The sequence below is a fragment of the Austrofundulus limnaeus genome, unplaced genomic scaffold, assembly GCF_001266775.1.
Source record: "Austrofundulus limnaeus strain Quisiro unplaced genomic scaffold, Austrofundulus_limnaeus-1.0 Scaffold299, whole genome shotgun sequence".
Taxonomy (NCBI): Eukaryota; Metazoa; Chordata; class Actinopteri; order Cyprinodontiformes; family Rivulidae; genus Austrofundulus; species Austrofundulus limnaeus.
In genome coordinates this window covers 261,248-281,960 of record NW_013952701.1, presented here as the reverse complement: position 1 = coordinate 281,960, position 20,713 = coordinate 261,248, and the positions used below count along the sequence as shown (strand labels likewise).

The window sequence follows — 20,713 nt, the reverse complement described above, 5'->3', positions numbered from 1 at the left end:
TCTTTCTTTCTTTCTTTCTTTCTTTCTTTCTTTCTTTCTTTCTTTCTTTCTTTCTTTCTTTCTTTCTTTCTTTCTTTCTTTCTTTCTTTTACATTAAATCTCTTATCTCTCACAGACTTGTTTATCATGAATGTCTGCACTTCTTACTTTGTTAACAAATGTTCCCATGAGTATAGTTTGGAAAGAAAATCTGAAAACTGATTTGGTCAATTTGTTTTATTTCACACAGTTTATGTGAAGTGACCTATAAATTTAATGTTTGTCACAAAATAAGGCATCACTAGAAATAAATACTGCAAAAGGCATTGGTGCGGTAAAATAATTGAACAAAAACTGAAACATTTGAAGTCTAAAGTTTCTACTTTTCCTTAGGAGTTCCTCGGGTTCTCCAGTCCAGGTTCAGTCTTCCCCTGGCTTTGGTGTGTGTACCCTCATCTCCAGCCAAAACCACCAAGTTTAAAGTCACTGTGGACACGAACCAGCCACCAGTTGACCTCAGCTCCATTTTCCGAGGTAATACTCAGATATTCACGTCCAAAACCTCATATGTGCTGATGCAGTTGTTGGTTTACCAAACGAGTGAAACTTTTTATTTGAGTTTACTGTACATCTGTAATCCAAAATAACTTTTTTAACAGAAAAAAAAAAAGAAATTAATCTTTTTTTTGTATTGCCCTGGGCAACTAAAAAATATATATATTTTATTTGGGCAATACAAACAGAAGTAAAATGAAGACAAGTTACAACAATCAATGCACACACATAGAAACATTCATAATTTGTGTTTCCAAGTAATCAAGAAGTCCCTTAAAAAGTTCAGATGAAACAAATATTAACCCAAAATGTTGACAGTGAGTGTTTAGACTCAACAAAAGTTAAATAGTGTGCTCACAGTCACAGTTTCTTGTATATCTTAATTACCTCCGCCAAGGGCGACGTAATGTTTTCGGTCGCGTATGTCTGTCTGTCGGTCTGTCTGTGGACAACATTACTCAAAAACTTGTCGACGGATTGTCATGACATTTTTACCACATGTGGTTACTGGGCCAAGGAACACACCTTTACATTTTGATGATGTTCCGGATCACGATGCGGATATAGGAATCTTTTTTCTTTTAACACTCTGAGATCGGCAAAGCTGTGATGCTTTCACAGGGCTTCTGTAAAAAACAGTGAGCTGGATTGGACAGCATGGACTTCAAACTTTATAAAAGTAATGTTAAAACCAGATTTAACGATGAATAATTCTTGCCATAATATGCGCATTTATAGAACGTTTTGTGACCAGGAAGTGCGTGACTGCACCATGAAACCTATTTTTTCCATTTCCTCAAGCACACCACATTTCCGAAACAACCAATCAAAACAGTTTCTCGCTACTAGGCTTGTAAACAGAGTGCTGCCAGGCCTCAAAGTTTGGAGACGGGGGGAGCCAGGAAGCACTTTATAAAGAGAGTCAAACCATTACAAACTCATACAAGGGGATAAAACAGACGTTTTAAACAGTGAAATGTGACTGATGAAAACTTAGGAGCTTAATCCGACACCAGTTTGACGATGAATAACGTCGGGTGACAAGTTTGACTTTTTTTCACATTGGACTTCACCAGGAAGAAATTCCGTGCATACTGCCTGCTTAAATGTTCGCTACATCAGAACTTATTCGGCAAATGTGTTTCCATCTCTGCTTTTGCCCATTAACTCTTACAGGATGGGGGAAATTGGTCTTGGCGGAGGTTTGCACTCGCTGAGTGCTTCTAGTTTCAGAATGTTTTCTTTTAGAACAATACTGTAAATAAAAAAAACTTGTTTTCCCTCCATTTTTTTCATGTAAAGATGATGTGAGCTATGAGTTATTAAATGTTAACTTTTGCATCTTTATAATTGACGTAATGTCATGTAATATTAGATGAAATGACTGCAGTCACAAAGAAGATGTCAGAGTAATGTGTAGAAGTGAGAATGTGCATAGTGACATTAATGATCCTGTGTTATGTGTGGTTGTGTATTTATATAAATGTGTTTATTTGTGATTCTGTGTGTTTCTGCTGTGGGAACCTTTTGTCTGTTTTCCACTTATCTGACAATCAGCTTCATTCAGCAGTCCTGACGTCTAAACACACGCTCGCTCTTCATACCAATTGTGTGCTTTCTCTGCGATGAAAGATTTGTGTGAGCTTCGATTGTGTGTCTTTGTGAAGAGCGGGACTGTATCTCGTTCACTTTTGTTGGCGTCCTGTGTCTTGATAGAGTCTCTCCTATCTGTCTCATCACCTACTTTTTTTTTCTGGCTCCCACTGCAGAGTTTTCAGCAAAAACAGAAGATAAGGATGGGAATAGTTTGGCTTTCCAGCTTCTGGCAGGAGCCAAAGTTACAATTCAAGCCTCCAAGACCTCCCGTGAGTCTGACAAGCACTAGTTAACATGAAAGCTGGTTCAATTGTAGGTTTAAACTTTTCACCAGCTTTCTGTGACAAATCATGCTGCTCTTTTTTTCTTTTATCTGATGCTTTTTTAAAACCATTTTGAACCAAAATTTACAAGCAAAAACTGACTTTTGTCTGATAACTTATGTTTACTTGTACTGCCTTAACTTTAACAAAGTTTTTTACTACATAGTGTATGTTTTGTCTGTTTTGTTTTGTAATTGCTTTATGAATTTATTCTTATTTATTTACATTTAAAAAACCTCTCAATAGAAATGATTTTTAGTATCCATATTGTAAGATACTTGGAATTTACATCAAGTCAAGGTGCCTTCGAACAAGTTTCAACCTTAAATTGATATCAGTGATTGTTACTGCACGTTTATTAGCTCCACCCATGTGTGATAACTTTACTTTTTAAAATTTTACACTATTAACTTCTACCACCGTAGCACACTCAGCATCTCGTAACTGTCTGTTGGTTTTTCAGAGCGCTACCGTATTCAGAGCGACAGTTTTGAGGACATGTGGTTAGTGGTGAAGGAACTTATTCAGAGGTTTGATCAACATTTCTCCAAACTGGGAATTAAAGACTTCAAGAAGAGTTTTAGTGGTCCTCTCCCACTTCAGGAGTACTTCCTGTCTGTAGACAATCACTTTCAGGTATGAACACTCAAACCCTTAATTATTAGTCATTAAACATTAAAGTGGGGTGGGGGGTATTGTCTATTCTCCAGACACACAGTTCAATTCTCTACCACAATCCAATAACTACTGTATGTTACCTTCAGCTGTTATGAAAACACTTTATATATAAAGTTAAATTTGATAGCCAAGATAAATGTCTTGAAATTGGCCTTTGTCTCTTTAAGAACTTCCTACCATTTCTGACACTCCCACTTCAGTAGGTCTTTACAACAATGCTTCAGTGGAGGGGTGCTGTATGGGGTGGGAGCTGGGATCTAGGATTCCTCCTATAAACAAGGATTTCTCCTGTAGAATTTCAGCCAGGCCAATCAGCAATCAGAAGGAGGAGTTGTGAACGTATCAATTTTCTAAGCCATTTTAGCCCCCCCCCCCCCCCCGGTGTGCGTGAGTAGATTAAGAGGTTCATTATACATGTGGCATTACATACCTGGATTAAGCTGGCAACAGGTAACAAAACCCTTTCTCAAGAGGAGCCAAAGGAAGAACCGAAAGTTAAAGGCATTTTTTTTTTACAATATGTGGAAAGGAAAAAACGGACAATGAGTTTAACAGGGCAATCAAGTTTAGTTTCATCAATCAGCAAACAGCAAAGCTAGAACTGTAGACTGGAATCAAGAGCAAAAACCTGAAATCAGCTTATTAAAAACACTATTTCTAACTGACAATGCATGAATATTACATAAATTTTAGTTAAACAAACTTCATATTGGTTGTTAAGTATTTTAATTCAGTAACCATGATCACTTTGATTGACCAAAGGAAACTTAAGGAAACTGTGTTTTAACCTATAGGAAACGTCTGAAGATCGGCAGACATCGCCAATAAATAAATAAATAAATAAATAAATAAATAAATAAATAAATAATCTGCTCTTTTTTCCCCTTAACTTTTCTCTGCAGGCTATTTTTTGTTGCAAAACAAAAACCCAGGCAAACTAAGTAACAAAATGAACCTTGTGATATAAACTTTTTCAATAGTAAAAATAGAAATGATCCACTCTGAGACAATGAATCATCAGAGGGATTTCCATCAGTTACTGAAATCTAACGTAGATCAGAATAAAGACATATATTCATACTAGCAGTCTATAGAACAAAAACTACAAGTGATAAAAGGCAAAGGCTGATTTTATTACATGAAGGAGATAAATTTACCACAAGTAATTTAGTTGGAAGGTAATTCAGTTTTTTTTTTTCACCTTGAAAATTTCTCCTATATTATTAAAGCTAAAAAGCATTTTTTTCCAGCCAAGTAGCCTACCTAAAAATAATTGGTATTCCACCTACATTCCAGCAAAAAGCAAATTAGTAAAAGTAGAAATGTCAAAAAGTCCATCATTTTAATTTTGTGCAAACAGGCTGGCTTGAATACTCACTAATAGATATTGAGTGCCATTATCTGATTGTGGGCACAAACTATTTAATTAGGCCATCATGACCATGAATTGTCTAAATGCCACCATGTTACAGAAACAAGAAAATAGTGGCTGGTAAAAAGTTTGAGTGGCCGGTACAAAACTTTTTCTACCAGCCACTGTGGCTGGTGGGGAAAATTTTTAATTTCCACCTTTGCAAACAAGTCTCTTCTGCTTGTTGCCTGTCCTTAGCAGTGGTTTCCTAGCAGATATTTTTACCATGAAGGCCTGATTCACACAGTCTCCTCTTAGTTGTTCTAGAGATGTGTCTACTGCTAGAAATGTGTGGCATTGACCTGTTCTCTAATCTGAGCTGCTGTTAACCTGCCATTTCTGATGACCTGTTCTCTAATCTGAGCTGTTGTTAACCTGCCATTTCTGAGGCTGGTGACTCAGATGAACTTATCGTCCGCAGCAGAGGTGACTCTTGGTCTTCCTTTCCTGGGACGGTCCTCATTTGAGCCAGTTTCTTTGTAGCGCTTGATGGTTTTTGTGACTGCACTTGGGGACACTTTCAAAGTTTTCCCAATTTTTCAGACTGACTGACCTTCACTTCTTAAAGTAATGATGGCCACTCGTTTTTCTTTACTTAGCTGCTTTTTTCTTGCCATAATACAAATTCTAACAGTCTGTGCAGTAGGACTATCAGCTGTGTGCTGTATCCAAGTCCTAAACTTATTTATAAAGCAAGAAATCCCACTTATTAAACCTGACAGGGCACAGCTGTGAAGTGAAAACCATTTCAGGTGACTACCTCTTGAAGCTCATCAACAGAATGCCAAGAGTGTGTGAAGCAGTAATCAAAGCAAAAGGTGGCTACTTTGATGAACCTAGAACATAAGACATATTTTCATTTGTTTCACACTTTTTTGTTAACTATATAATTCCACATGTGTTAATTCATGGTTTTGATGCCTTCAGTCTGAATCTACAATTTTCATAGTCATGAAAATAAAGAAAACTCTTTGAATGAGAAGGTGTGTCCAAACTTTTGGTTTGTACTTTAAATTCAGTATTGTGAAGTGAAGAATTAGTTTATGTGTGTGTGTGTTTAGATGCGAGTCAATGCGCAGCAGTACCAGGATCTGCTGTCTGAGCGAGCAGTCCAGTTCAGAGCCATCCAGCGTCGCCTCCTGACTCGATTTAAAGACAAGACCCCGGCACCTCTGCAGAACCTGGACACACTGCTGGACGCCACTTACACCCAGGTCAGAGACACTCACAAAGGTTTACCCAGGGACACGTACCGTAGAGAAGTTCCTTCATATGAATTTTGTTAATAGAGGTGCAGTAGTTGCAATGATTCACATGCCTTTGAGAAAACATCCTGACTTGGACTTAGGCCCTGTGATGAGACCACAAACCTTATATCAGTTATTACATACAATAAGATAAACAGTATTGTGTTGCCTGAGTGAGTAAGGTTAGAGCGAGGTCTCAACCATATGCAAGCATAAATGCATATGGTTTTGAGTATTAGCTGAGCTCAGAATACATCAGATTTCAAATCAAAGCAGCACCACAGCTTTGATTTTTTTCCTTCCTTTGTTAAACTTTGAAGTCCATCAGGGTGGAGCTGTTGTAGTGTCACTGCACTATTATAAGTGAGAAGAAGTGATGGTTGGTTGCTTGCCCCTGCTGTTTACTCTAGAGGCTAAACTGGCAGCCTTCTCTTCCACACTTCATTAGCTTCTCACAAACATAGCAAAGCTGGGTGACATCATCTCTTCATTAGTTGTTTAGGCTGTCGGCATGCTGCTGGCTGCTCGGGGTGACCGGAAACTCTCTCTCTCTCTGTTCAACCCAGTGCTTTAAGATTTTGTTAATTTAATGCCAATTAAGTTTACAGGACTGTGAGACTGTGGGAGCTTAATGAGAGGAAATGAATGAGCTTGTTGAAGTGCTAATGGCAATTAAAATCAAATAAACAGTGTTGACCTTAAGCTGAGAAGATTTTGTCAAGAGAAGCAATTTAAGTGATTCTAAAATATGTTTGCTTAAGTGTTAAAATATCAACTTTTTTACAACTTCTACTCAAACAATCATAACCGCTTGTAGAGATAATACTTTATCTGCAGTGTTGTTGTAGACAAAGTATGCTAAGCATTAAAAAGAACAGTCAACAAGTAGATTTTGCATATTTAATAAGCCTTTAATATGTATTAAGAGTCAACATGGGCATGTCATTTGTGTAGCAAGAGCAAAAAAGGGGTTTTTATCCCATTATTATAATTATGCATCATTTACTATGATGCAAAATGGTATAAATGTTTACACATAGGATCAGTACCATGCTCTGGACAACAGAGCCTCTTTGCACACGCAGAAGATTGCAGGCACAGCTGCAAAAGTAAAATAGTAGTGATTGCTGTGATTCTTACAACAAATTGCATAATCCCAGACATGAATGGGTGTGTCTGCAGTCTGCACCGAGATGCTTTCTTTTCACATCATCTATCAAGAGTTCACGTTGTGATTTAGTGCCATCAAATCAGTTCTACACGAGCAACTTATATTACATTTAGTCTGATGTCTGAACATTTTAGCTACACCACTTTCTGTCATCAAATTTCTAATATTTTTATAGTTCGTCAATCATTGCACCCAGAGACTGGTAGTTTTTAACATGCAAATATCAGAGATTCAATTTTTTTATTCATATTTGCTGAAATGTTTGAAGGTTTGGTTTCCTTACTAAGACTTTGTTAGTTCTAACAAAATGTAATAATTTTAATTAAATACATGTTGAAGTTGTTATACTACCTTTTACAGAATATGCACCACTATAAAACTTTGTGTGACCATGTAAGTCACTCTGCCGACCTTCAACCTATCAAAGTATATCCTTTCAAAATGTCACTGTGCCATACCACACAGCTGCTTCCAGATGGGACATTATGACTTTGCCTCCAGAAGGTAATGCTTTCTGCTGTCGCTCCTGTCCATCATTCTTTCTTTCTCTCAGCTCTTCTCTCACCGTTTTCGTCTCTTCCCGCTATCCAACGTCTTGCATGCGGGAAGTTTCTGACACACTATACACTCTGTAATGTATACACACCGCCATAATGGAGGCTATTGATGGCTGGTCGGAAGAGTGATGAATGCGTCAAATTAATAATTCATGTCAGTATTAAGAATCATGCTTCCGAGCCTACAGCCAGCTCAGCAATGTATCTGCTGTAACAAGGCAAGTTTTTGTGGGGGAATTTAAATTCTTGCTTTTTAGTGTTTGACAGATGTTAGACCAGAGAAAATCAAATATGCTAATAATGAAGTCATATTCGTTGCTATTTTTTTCTACTTATGGTAATATGTAGAAATCTTATTTGGTTGCTTAGTCACTGTTTTGTTTTTTTAAGGAAGAGCAATTTTGTTTTTATTTTCCAATATATCTAATAGGGGTGTAACAATACATGTTCCCGTATCGAACCATATTGAACAGTGCTGTATCGAACAATACAGATTTAAAAAATTTACTTTATCAACTTGTCTTCTGAAGATGCTCTGTGTTGAAGGATCAGTGGATCTGTGTTCAACTACTCCACCTAGGCTGTATTTTTGAGCGCAGATCCACTGAGAAACTTGCTGTTTCAGCAACATTTAATTTAAAAACTGTACTTTTGAGGTTAAACAAATGTTCATAATTAATATAAATAAATTACAAGTTAAAAAGGGCATGGAAATTTCTATTTTTTGTATCGAAAAAATATCGAACCGTGAGACTAAAGTATCAAACCGAATCAAACCGTGAATTTCCTGTATCGTTGCACCCCTAATATCTAAATAAGTTTAGTTGTGAGGTTGAACTTGAATTTTTCTTTGCTCACACATTAACAAATACTTTAAAATTATTCATGTGGAAAGGTGGTGCTTGACCTCTTCTATGTTTTTTTTTTTTTTTCAGGTTAGGCCAAACATTTGAATCTTTAGGTTCCTAGTTGAAATCCTAGGTGATACTTCGTTTGGCCAGTTTAGAAAGAAAATAATTTATGAAGGTTTGCCTCAAGAAACGGTGGCTCCGTGCCTGCAATCACACTGTTGTTAGAACGGTAACGGAATGTGTGGCCAATCAGGAATGTTGGTGAACCAGGCACCTTTTTCATTTGGACTTGAAGGAATGTCTGCTGGGTAAATTTTCTGCATCAATCTTAGATGACTGGGGGGAGGAATTTCCTCCTCGTTAGCAGTGTGTGTCTCCACATGCAGTGGCCAGTCATCACCGACGAACCGTCAGAGATAAGAGGTATGAACTCCCTGTGAGAGTACTCTGTGGTCAGTTGTGCATTTATGCAGTGGAGGATAATATTTCCATTGTTCGTGTTGCTTTTGTAGACCTATATTTTATTCATGAATTCCTTAGATTTAGCAAGTCACGTCTTCCTAAGTGTGTGTATGTGAAAACGCAAAAGCCTTTTTCATCTGCCGAATATGTGAGCATAGTTTCAAAATTCCTCCAATATGTCAACCAACAGTTTATGATTGATGAGTTTCAGAGTAAAGTAAGACCCATGAATGAGGATTTGTTATGTGTCAGTTTTAGCTATAGACAAAATTCACTAGCTTGTTTGGGGATTGAAGATTTCTTTCAAATCTTTGAGTGTTTCTCCTGGTTGGAGGTATGTTTACTTCCCTTCATTATCACTACTTAAAAAACCATAAGTCTTAGCAACCCCTTTATTTTACGCTGTCCCCTCTAACTGGTGTCTAATTAATCCTCAGCAGTCAGAAGTTAGCCTGGTATTACTACTGAGCATTTTAACTAACTTGCTATCCTCTTGAAATTAAATGTAACACAGAACTGTCACTCAAAGAAATAAATGCTAAAAGCCTCAAACAGTTCATGGGAAATGAATGAAGAAAAGGCCAAAGGGGGTTGAAAAATGGAGGGAGTCTTTTCAGTTTCCATAAATATTTTCCCCAGCACACTTTCCTCTGAAGGCAAAACGTTCATCGTTTGTTAGTATTAGCATTAGCGCTGTGCTAGCAGGAGCTGCTGTCTGGAAGATGGTGGGTGGGAGGGGTGTTCAAGAGCCAGTCTGGGCCAAACTAAGCTGAGTCTCCCTGTAATTATGAGTTCAAACGCTGGAAGAGGGTGGCTCGTTGACTGACGGGGTGACTGACAGGCCGTCCAGGGGCCTCGCAGGGCCCCTAATGTAGGCTTCTGGTAGACAGCAGCTTGATTTATCTGGCCCCAAATGGAGCTCTAAACAGGGTTAAACACAGATCCCACTGTGGAGAGCAGGACCACCACCATTAACAGCCTGGCCTCTCAGGTTTTGTATCTTTGTGTGTAAGTAAGAGAGTAAGAAAGTACATGATCACAGCTGATATTTAAAAATATGTGTGGAATTCTAATTTATTTGGTACAGAAATAGAACAAGATCCTGGCTTTACACTGGTAGACCAAATGATTGGAATCATCCCAGGTTAGGTCCATGTGGGTTCTCATTTACCATAAGAGGTGACAACCCATAAAAAGGTTATGGCCAGTGCACTACAGCTGTATATCATGAGTTTGACTCTGTTTTGTTTGTTTAACTAGAAAAATAGAAACTTCAGAAGTGAAAACGGGAATTAGGCTTTTTTTCCTATATTGCTGAACAAGTGAATTAGTGTTATAGTCAAGACCACCTTTACCCGAAACCAAGTCAAGACCAAGACCTTTAGATGTTGAACCAAGTTGAGACCAAGACCAGAAAAAAATAAAAATAAAAAAAAGACATAAAATTGACCAAATCTCTTTGAGTGCGGCTCTGGTAAAGAATTTTGGTACAGTGGCAGATTGCTAACATTAGCCAGCTAGCCTTGCTAGCATCACTTACACATAGCTTACTCCTGTGCTTATTTTCTAAGTGATGATAAAATTTTGACGTTGTCCCCACCGTTTCTGAAAGTGAAGCACTGCAGAATTTACAAGTTGCTGTACGCTTTCTTCTGGATGTTGTTTTACAAATATATTCTTTATAATTTATGTAGCCAACTTGTATCACTGAAGACTTTGCAGACATCTTCTCCCATTACCAGACAGCCACTGCTCACTTTTTTGGGGTGCAGTGTGTGAATGAATGGCTGGGGAACAAAAATATATAATTAGCAATGAGTCACGCTTGGATTTGAATCAGAACGTTTTACATCCAATGAAAGCAAAGATGTTAACAGATAAATTGGACAATATTCTGGCAATTTAGTGATATCTCCACAGTTGTCCTGAAATAAAATCCAGAGTCCTCAATGTCCGAGACCAAGACGATCAAAAAGTCAAGACTGGTCTCGAGTACTACAACAGTAAAGTGAATAAAAGTTAAGATTAAAATTGTTTAAAAGTAAAGTTTTGCCGTGAAGTATTAGGAACGGTGTTTATTGTGTGGACACACGAGTTCTGAGCCAAATCATGTGTTGTACATACATACTGCAATGTGTAACCGTGCATCCTAAACAGCCTGCTTGTTTTAATACCCTTCACTATTCTCTTATCTCTGTGGACTGTTGTGTTATCACATTAACAAGTGTCATTGTAAAAAGAGGCAAACCGTGTGTGTTCACTTGGTGTGAATGGCGGTCCCTCTGGTGCCTTTTGTGTTTGATATTCAGATTAAAGGAGAGATGTAAGCAAAGGAATTTCCTCTCCCTGTTATTCGTTCTGAATGCATTTTTGACTTCCCCCAGGAGATATTTTATCCTGAGAACACACACTTTTACACCCATACTTTCTCACTCCTTCCCCATCGCAAACACTGAGACCCTTCTTGAGTCTGAATGAAGCACAGAGGTGTGGCGGTAGTCTGGTTTGTTTTCCTTTAGACAGGCTGTTTATGTGACTGTCTGTCTTATCAATGAATGCCTGTCTTTCATTCAGCTGACTGACACTCAGTGTTCTGTTTATGGGACTGTATGTGAGTGCTGTCTGGAGGCTGACTGTCTCTATAGAGATGGATTTTGTTTTATAACTTTTGATGAAGATTCTCAGTAAAATCAATCATTATTATTATTAGTACACGCACAGATGCTTGATATTGATCATCCCTATCTTTTAGACATTATTTTGGCGTTAGTTATGTTGGTTAGTCTTTCTCCAGTTACCAACAGTGATTTCAGTCACATTAAGCTGCTATTTTCATAATAAACCTCCTAAAACCATGTTTTTCATACTTGTCACCAAAATAAAAGAGAAGCCGTTAATCAGATAAGATGCAAATAAATGAAGTTAGTGTATGTATGTTGCCATTTTCTTCTTTCAATGTCACTTTCTTGTGTGGTGTGAAAGGGGGAATCAAACTGCCAACCTTCAAACTGGCAGACAACTTCTCATTGTCTCAAAATATTGGACACTTTTTTTAAGAGTTTGGTTATAACCACAATTACTTATTTATCGAAGTTTTCATAAACGTGATAATCAGTTGTAGGCATTTATGCCATAAATGTTTCATTTCAGCATTCCATTTTTTCTTTGTGTTCAGTAAACCACAAGGCCATTAGCTGAAAGAAACACTGAATGCATGATAATATTTCATATTTGTGTTGATCCTTATCTGAAAATTTCTTTCAGTTATTCATGAGCGAACAACTTGGATTTTTTGTCAGCTCTTTTGAATTATTAGGAATTTAAATAATAATTTTTATTAATTCCAAGTAGCATTAGATCATTAAGAACTATATGTTTAAAGTTGAACTGTTTCATGTTTGGCTTTGTACAGTCTAATATCAGCAGGATCAGATAAATGTTTTTGATAAAACTTTACTTCTCACTACAAACAAATCTCTGCAGTGTTCTGACCACCAAATGGGGTTTGACTAAATCTGGCTCTAATTTATTTTAATTCCCTTTGGCTTGATCAGGTCAAGATTCATTTCGTTTATTTCCCGCAAATTTTAATCAGGTTCAGGGTTGTTAAATTCCGCAGCGGTTGCGGGTGGGATCGCTCTCGAACTCATACCTGTCCCACCAGGGTCATGCCTCATTTTTGAGCCCCTCATTCTAGCATTTAAGAAATTTTACAAAACATAGAAGGATGAGGAGAGAAGTGAGGATGAAGCATCTGTGCTGCTCTTTATCAGACAGGCATGGATGACCTGCCAGAGGATTTCCTCATAGATGTGGTGGAGCTGGAGGAGACTTTATTATTAACATATGGATGTGGTCAGGAGTGGGAGGGGTAGGAGACTGTCAAGGAGGGGATCAGAGGGGAAAATTCAGAGAAAGATACAGGAGATGGAGAGATGAAAAGGCAAAGACTAGAAAGACGTAGAAATACAAAGAATGAGCATTGTGTGTATATACATGGAAAAGAAGAAAGATGAGGAGGTGGACTGAGGGGGTTCAAAGGGACATAAAAGAGAGAGATTGAAATAAAAAATAGATTAAAGCATTTTTTTTTCTTTTTTGCACATGCACAGCAGCCCTAAATTTCTCCAGAAATCATCCGGAGGGGCTTCATTGTGAGGACACAGATGTCCTCGACATTCCGTCCAGACTTCTTGTTGAGATTATCCATCCAGGTACCTAGTGAGCGCTCCGAACATCCGCAAGTGATTATGTCCTCTGCATTTTACCCGCATGCCTTTAAGTAATATTTCCAGCTGTTAGAACACATATCTGCTGGAGAATCTTTTTGCTGTAAAGTGCAAGATTGAAGAGATACTGCAGAGAATGTCTAGTTCTCAGTTTCTGCACATAATTCAACTATTCTCTGGTGAACATGTGTGAAAGCAGCTTGAGGGATGGGAAGACAGAAGGGACAAGTGCCAGAAAGAGAATATTGCACAATATATGGATGAAAAAAAAAAACACCTGTTTTAAGTTCATGTTTGGTACAATGTACATAAATGAAGAAGTTATGGTTAAACAGTATTTTGTATTTATACATTTTTAAAAATGTTAATTTGTTGAAAATTCATTAGCCATCGTGCTAACTCCAGCACATTTCTATTCTTTTGAATGTAGATTAATGTGCACTCTCCTTTTAAATCCATCCATCCATCCATCCAGCCATCCATCCATCCAACCATAATCTATATCTGCTTCTTCCTTTCAGGTACACAGGGGTCACTGGTGCCCATATTCAGCAGTCACAGTGCGAGGGTTGGGGTACACCCTGGACAGGTTGCAGGTCCATTACAGGGCCACACATAGAGACAAACAACTATTAACTCTCTCACTCACTCCTAGGGACAATTAGAGTTACCAATTAACCTAAAAGTCATGTTTTTGGTCTGTGGGAGGAAACTGGAGTACTTGGAGAAAACCCACGCATCAATAACCATGGAGGGAAAATACAAACTCTACGAAGAAAGGTCCCCGGGCCAGAATTCGATTTGGCAACCTTCTTGTTGAGAGGCAACCATACCATAACATACCATACCAACTTTATTTATAAAGCCCATAACCAACCATAGGACCAAAGTGCTGTACAGTCACAGTCAATAAAACACACAACAATCACAGTACCGAATAAAAGCCTAATCCAAAAATTWAAACTATATAATAAAACAAACACATAAAACCAGTTAAAACAAATTAAACTAATCTCAAAACAAATTAAAAGTCAACATCTCAGATGGTGCTAAAAGCCAAAGAGAAGAGATGGGTTTTAAGTAACATTTTAAAAGGTGACAGGGACGTGGCCTGTCTGATGCTCCAAGTCAGGTTGTTCCACATGTTAGGAGCAGCAATGGAGAAGGCACGATCCCCTCTAATGCTGCATTTACACCAAATATGTTGCGTGCCTCCATAAATCTCAAAACGTGCACCTCCCGACGCTGGTGTCCATTGAGGACAGACGCATTTAATTTGAACGTAGACGCACGAGAGGAGGAGGCCTTTTGTTTGGATTCGCGGTGACAAATTGACCGTGTTACAAGTTTTGATAACCTACCAGACACGTCGTCTTCCTCACTAATCGTCCTCCAGGCAAAGTCCTTTTTATTTTTATCATGATAATGAACTCTAGAATGATCATAAATGATCGGACTATCAGTTTGTCCTCCATTGTTTGTGTGATCCGATTTCCCGGGTTTCTGGTATTTCTGTCCCGTCACCAGTACGTCACTGAGCAGAGTCCATCTGATTGGTTGATACGACGCGTCGAGCAGCTAAAAGACGCTTTAAATGCGCCGCACCCATAGAAAATGCTCAAAACGCACCAGACGCGCTGCTCGGCTTCCAGACGCCCCTAGATGCGCATCCACCGTTGACTGTATGTAAACCAGATGGTCCTGATGCTCAAAATGCATTTGGTGTAAATGCAGCATAAGCTTACGTTTCGTTTTTGGGATTCTCAGGAGCAGCTGGTCTGCTGACCTGAGAGAACAGGAGTGGGTATAGGGGTGTATCAGCTCAGTGAGGTAGAGTGGGGCTGTGCAAGACCATTTAATGCTTTAAAAACAAATAAAAGAACTTTAAAATGAATCCTAAAATGAACAGGCAACCAGTGCAGTGAGGCTAAAACAGGGGAAGCAGCTGTACCAACTGAGCCACTGTGCTGCCTGACCTTTTAAAACAGAACAGTACCAAAAAGGAAAATACTTATTATCTAAATCTAGAGAAAATGTCATGAATGAAAAGGTAGAGGAGTAACAAGAAGGTCCCAGAAATTAAAACAAACATTTTGTAAATATTCTCCTCCTTTCTCTTTACCATCTTTCATGTTACAGCTGAAAGAATCAAAGGACAAATCTGGGTTTTGTTTGATACTTCCATTCTTACTGTCTTTCCTGCAAATGACAGAATATTTAGATCTTCAACACACCATAAAAATCTCACTAAAGAAAAAATAAGGGGGGGGGGGCGGCTTAGGGAAAGTTTTATGATTGTGAATAATGTGAGTGATGAAAAAGAACAAATATGAAATCTCTGAATGATTTCTGAGAAAAATACTGTGGTTGATTGACAAAAAATAACTGGGAAATAAGAGGGGAGAACTTTTTAGTATCATTTATGGAAAACAAAACTTGTTTAAATGAGCTAAACAAAAAAAAAACTTATCAGGCACAAGAAAAAAGCGATGTTGCTTAAAGCAGTGACTTCAACGAGTGTTAAGACAAAACCAAACAACTGGTAGGGAAAGTCATCAAGTCAATCTTTTCCACTTATAATCTCTCTTACTGTTTTGTCGCTGACCACCAAATTTAGAGTTCATAGTCATCTATGGTGTAAACTGATACACATCAGAGACACAAAGAATAAAGGTTAATTCAGCGTTTTTGTAATAAGCTTATTGGTCAGTGCCAACAAACCCGGTCTGATTTTACACTCAGTTAGCAGACACTGACTGGTCAAAACAGCGAGTGACATCTGGATTAGAGTTTACTGTTTGCCTGGAGTCAAAGGTCAATGTCGACTGTTTTGTTGTTTCAAACCCTCCCCCATCCTGGTTTTTTTCTGGCACAGAAGTTTGAACTGTAGCATTCAAAACCACAGCAGGATATTGTTTACATTCTTCTTTGGCCATGGGATGCTTTTGTTTATCCATATTGTAAATGGAATCAAGTTTGCAACTCGCAAGACAAAATGTGTAGTTTCATGCCGTCGACCACAACCTGTAAACTTGTATGCTTTCATTGACAAGAAGACAAAAGACCAAAATGAAGTGGTGATGGAAAAGACCCGTTTGGGTTCTGTGCTGCCTATCAGGACAGTGATTTCAGAAGGGAAGATAGTATATTAAGCTATCTAATCAGAAGAAACAATGCACTTGATCAGCTAAAAATGTCCAGGGGCCTCATGCATAAAGGATTGCGCAGCTTTCACACTAAAAGTTGACGTACGGACAAATTTAGAAAAGTGCGCCGCACCAAAAAATTCAGATGCACAAAACCGTGCGCACGCATGTTCCTGCGCACCTTTCCTTTATACATCCCAATGATCGTGGAACTGAGCGCACCTGAGACACCTCCCCTGACACGCCTCCATTCAAATATGTTAAATAGATGTAAATGAGTCCAGCGTGTGAGATTCTCCTCAGACTCCTCTCTGTGGGATCAGAAATGATGTTTAGATGCAGGAAAAATATACATTAAATGGAGAATGAGTGAGAAAACTGTCTGAATAAGTAGTGGAGTGTAAAAATGAGTTTGCCAATAGCAAACGTGTGTGTGGGTGTTGGTGTGTGCGCACGTGTGTGAAGCTGCTGTCTTCAGCGGCGCATGAGGCTGAGAGACATTTCCACTTTTATACGTCTTTAATAAATGACTGTAAACACAGAGGAACTTATGAGTTTATTAGAACTTAGAAAAATACTTATTAAATAGTTGATGTGAAGAAACAAGTCGCAGTGTTTCTGCCGAGGTGTAGGATTTATATTTTAGAATCACAAAGTCTCTCATTCAGCTGCATGGCTCGGCTCAGAACTACAGTAAAATACCTGACTGTAATTTGTTCAGTGTGATACAAAAAACAATACAAAAATAAATAAATAAATAAACAAACACATGCTGCCCTCAATTCTTCCTGTGGGCATATCAACCTGCAGAACAGTTGACATTGATCTACAAATTGCGCAAAAATTTACGCAGCAACAAATCTATTGTCTGCATCTTGTGGAGCTGAGGAATCATCACAGCTGAGCTGTTCTGAATTAATCTGCTGAGTTGACAAAGTTTTTTTGTCAGTGAGAATTAAAATGCTTCTTAGACAGTTCACACACATTTTATTCTTCTCAGCTGTGTGCGCCTCGCAGACCTGTGCTCTGTGTGTGTTTCCAACTACGTGACAACAATATAAAAACTTTACAGTTTACAGTAAACTAGACTGAGGTTCTTTTGATAATTTTAGACTGCTTTATTTTCTTGTCTGAGGTTAAATGATTTTTAATAATAATAATAATAATAATAATAATAATAATAATAATAATAATAATAATAATAATAATAATCTAACACCGTGTGCAGATGCTCCTTACATCTAGAAAACAGAACAAAGTCATATTTTTGTGGATTCCGGTCAGATTCATGACTTTGCTTGGCTGCCGCATATTTTCATGGCAGGTAAAAAGTGTGCGTATATTTGCCCAGACTTTCACGCGACATTGGTTTTGATGCGTACGCACCGTTTATACATGAGGGCTCAGATGCTGATGATGATCTCAATGATCCAGGTAGAAAAATCGAAAAGAAAAAATCATGGCATTATCTTATTGAATGTCTTGTACCTGTAATAACTGTTCAAAGTCAACAACATGAAAAAAAAAACTCGTTACAAAAAGATGCACGCCACATTTGTTTAGCTAATAACAAAACAGGAGATTAACAGGCATGAAGCTGAAAAAATGTTAAAATAAATGTGCTTTATATTTTTTCTAATTGCACTTTTCATCATTAGTCCAGGCTTGAAGCAGTTTTAAGTTAGTTGATACAAACTAAAATGAACATATTTATATTATATATTTAGCAATAACAGTTACACAGATACTACATGTCTGAACAAAATCATGATACCTTCTTAAATCCAAACCATACTGTTCTAAGCTCCAAAACATTTGACAAAAACCCTTTAAGTAAAAAAATGAAGTGATGGTGACAGATTGGCTTTGATTTGAAGGTGGCTGCATGTGTACTCCTTTTGAATGAGAAAATACAACCTGCTAGTTTCAATTGTTGCATAAAACATGTTCTGTTTCCTTGGTAATTTTGATTTAAGGCAATTATTTACAATGAAACTATATGATTTTGACTTTGAAATGGTTTGCATTTCATACCACTGAACTTGAGGCTGAAAAAAGTTCCATAATAAAAAAATAACCATATTACGTATTACATTTAAACAATAAATACTTTTCGTAACTGATGGCAACATAGTCCAAGTTTAAAGAAACTGTTAAGCCAAATAATATGTGGTAATGTTTTCAACTTAATGGTGCTGTTAATTTTTAAGTTCAGTCTTATAACTTTGCTCCAAGCAGAAAGTCTTTGTCTTCAGCTTTATACGTCTTGAATTAAAAGCTGACACACTTTAGATCAAAGTGCATGTGTGCAGAAAACACTCATACACGCAATGTCCTCATAGCAGAAATGTAGCCATATGCCTCTAATTTCTGATTAAATAAATTCCTGTTTGTTAAGGAAATAGCTCTGCAACAATGATCCCTGTGTGTTGGGTTCGTTCCATTATTTAATTAGCTCTAAATATAGCTGTGCATAGCATGTCATGTGGCTTAAAGTTACCATGCTTACAAAGAGACAAGTTGGCAGTTTGTTGAACTACAATACAGAGGAATAATATACACATCTGCATTCAGAGCTCAAGCTAATGGATCCCGAACAGTTTCTGGAAAACATTTATGTTTATGTCTCTGTTTTAAGTAGCAAATACAGCGGCATGTACAACATAATGTTAAGACTTTTTCTATTTGTCAAAAGGCTGTGTGACATTAAACAGACTTTTGAAATTTTGTCTCTTAAATGTTTTTTTTTATTTCTAGTTTTTCATCTGTATTTTTGTGAACCACATCTTTACTGTCTTAAGAGTAGAATGTTGGTAATAGCCTTACACCTTTCTCTTCAATCTGTTCATCATTTTTTAAACTGATTTGATTCTATAACTTCCAGCAGGAAATGGGTATTTGTATATTGGCTGCATTTATGATTTTATTTTATTTAGTTTTTATTTATTTAATAATAATATTTTATTTATTTTTATTCAGACTTTTTTGAATAAAGAAAACTGCGGACCAAAGGACTTTCCTGGTGTGAATACACCCTTACCTTCCAACATTCAAGTAAATTTTGTTAAAAGAGAGAGCTGTTATTATCTTAAGGGAATCGAAGTGTTTGTGAAACCCTGGTTTCGTATGAGACTTAAGGAGCAATCCACTTTAATCCAGGGAATCAGATTGTGGAACAGTCTGGAAGGCGAGGTTAAAATTGCCAAACCTTTGTATGTATTAAAGAGAATGATAAAATCTAGTATTCTGAAGAAATATCGAGAAGCATAAGTGAATCCATGCAAATTATTGTTTGAGTTGGTGTTTTAAGTTTTGCTTTGTTTTTTTTTTTGTTTCTTTTCAGTTGTTTTGATTTTTGTTGTAATTTTCTTTCATTTTGAACCTATTCTGGGGATAAAAAAGGCACAGATATTATAAGATTTGTTCTTCTTCTGCCTTTCATTTTATTTGATTTTATTTTTTGCATGTTTTTGTTCTTTGTTGTGTATAAAATTTTTACAAGTGAAATGAATAAATTTCTAAATGAAATAAATAAAATAAAATGTTAACGAGGGCCAGATTTAGCCCTTGAACCTTGAGTTTGACACGTGGTCTAATGAATTCCATCTTAATTGCACAATAATCAAGTGCATGCTCAGTTCATGCATGGCAGAAAACTAGTCAGCCCTGGGTTTTTTTATTTATTTATTGGTGCAATCAGTAGAATTTATTATAAAGGGATCAAGAGCTCTACAGTGTTAGTGTCATACTGCCCATTCATACCATTTTTAATTTATTACTGTAGCTGAGTATCTGACATTTCCCCAAAACACTGCACAAAATAAATGTCAGGGTTTTCTAGTAACTGCAGAACATACAGCAGTTCTTCTGTTCTATATTTGGCTGATGTACGCTCGTCCAGTTGCTCCTCTATTAATCTTGATTTTGACACAGTTACAAGGATAAAACAGTGACAAGTACTTTTTTTTTTTTTGCTTCATCTTTTTGCTGAGTTGCTTTGTGTAGACGGATGCAGAAAAAAATAATTGGAAGTTTAGACTGACAAGTTAGAGTTAAATTTAAATCAGGTGCTGCACCGCTCATAACTTTAACCAGCGACATTTTAGTGGCAAAACTTTGGCAGTAAACAGAAGAAAACTCCTGTATGCTGATTATGCCTTTGACACTGAAATATATGTGTATGACCCCAAATGACTGATCGCCACCATCAGTTCACTTTCCCCAAAGTCAACATGTCTGTCGCTGCATGTTGCATACGTGCCTTTGTTTTTCATCAGTGGACAAAAGACATTAGTGCTAAAGGCACGGATATAACAGACTGTGTTTTAACCAGTCGGAAACAACATTTAAGACTTCTGTTTAATATCCTTTTAGTCATTGGAAATATTGAACTTAGTCCAGGTCCAGATAAAAAATGTTTTTATGTCCACTTTTTTATATTTTATGGGATTTTATACATATGTTTTTAATAATTATCTTGACCTGGGTTTGTTCACAGGTGTATCTTA

At 37.3% G+C, this 20,713-nt stretch overlaps 1 protein-coding gene across 1 annotated transcript in view; it reads left to right on the top strand.

The window, feature by feature from the left end:
* The window catches only part of bbs9 (Bardet-Biedl syndrome 9), a gene marked incomplete in the record, with an annotated part of 199,408 nt that overhangs the window by 56,994 nt on the left and 121,701 nt on the right, over positions 1 to 20,713 (top strand). The window contains 4 exon segments of the mRNA XM_014021609.1: positions 373 to 513; positions 2,304 to 2,399; positions 2,917 to 3,089; positions 5,604 to 5,756. Of these exon segments, the coding sequence (XP_013877063.1) occupies positions 373 to 513; positions 2,304 to 2,399; positions 2,917 to 3,089; positions 5,604 to 5,756 (563 nt within the window).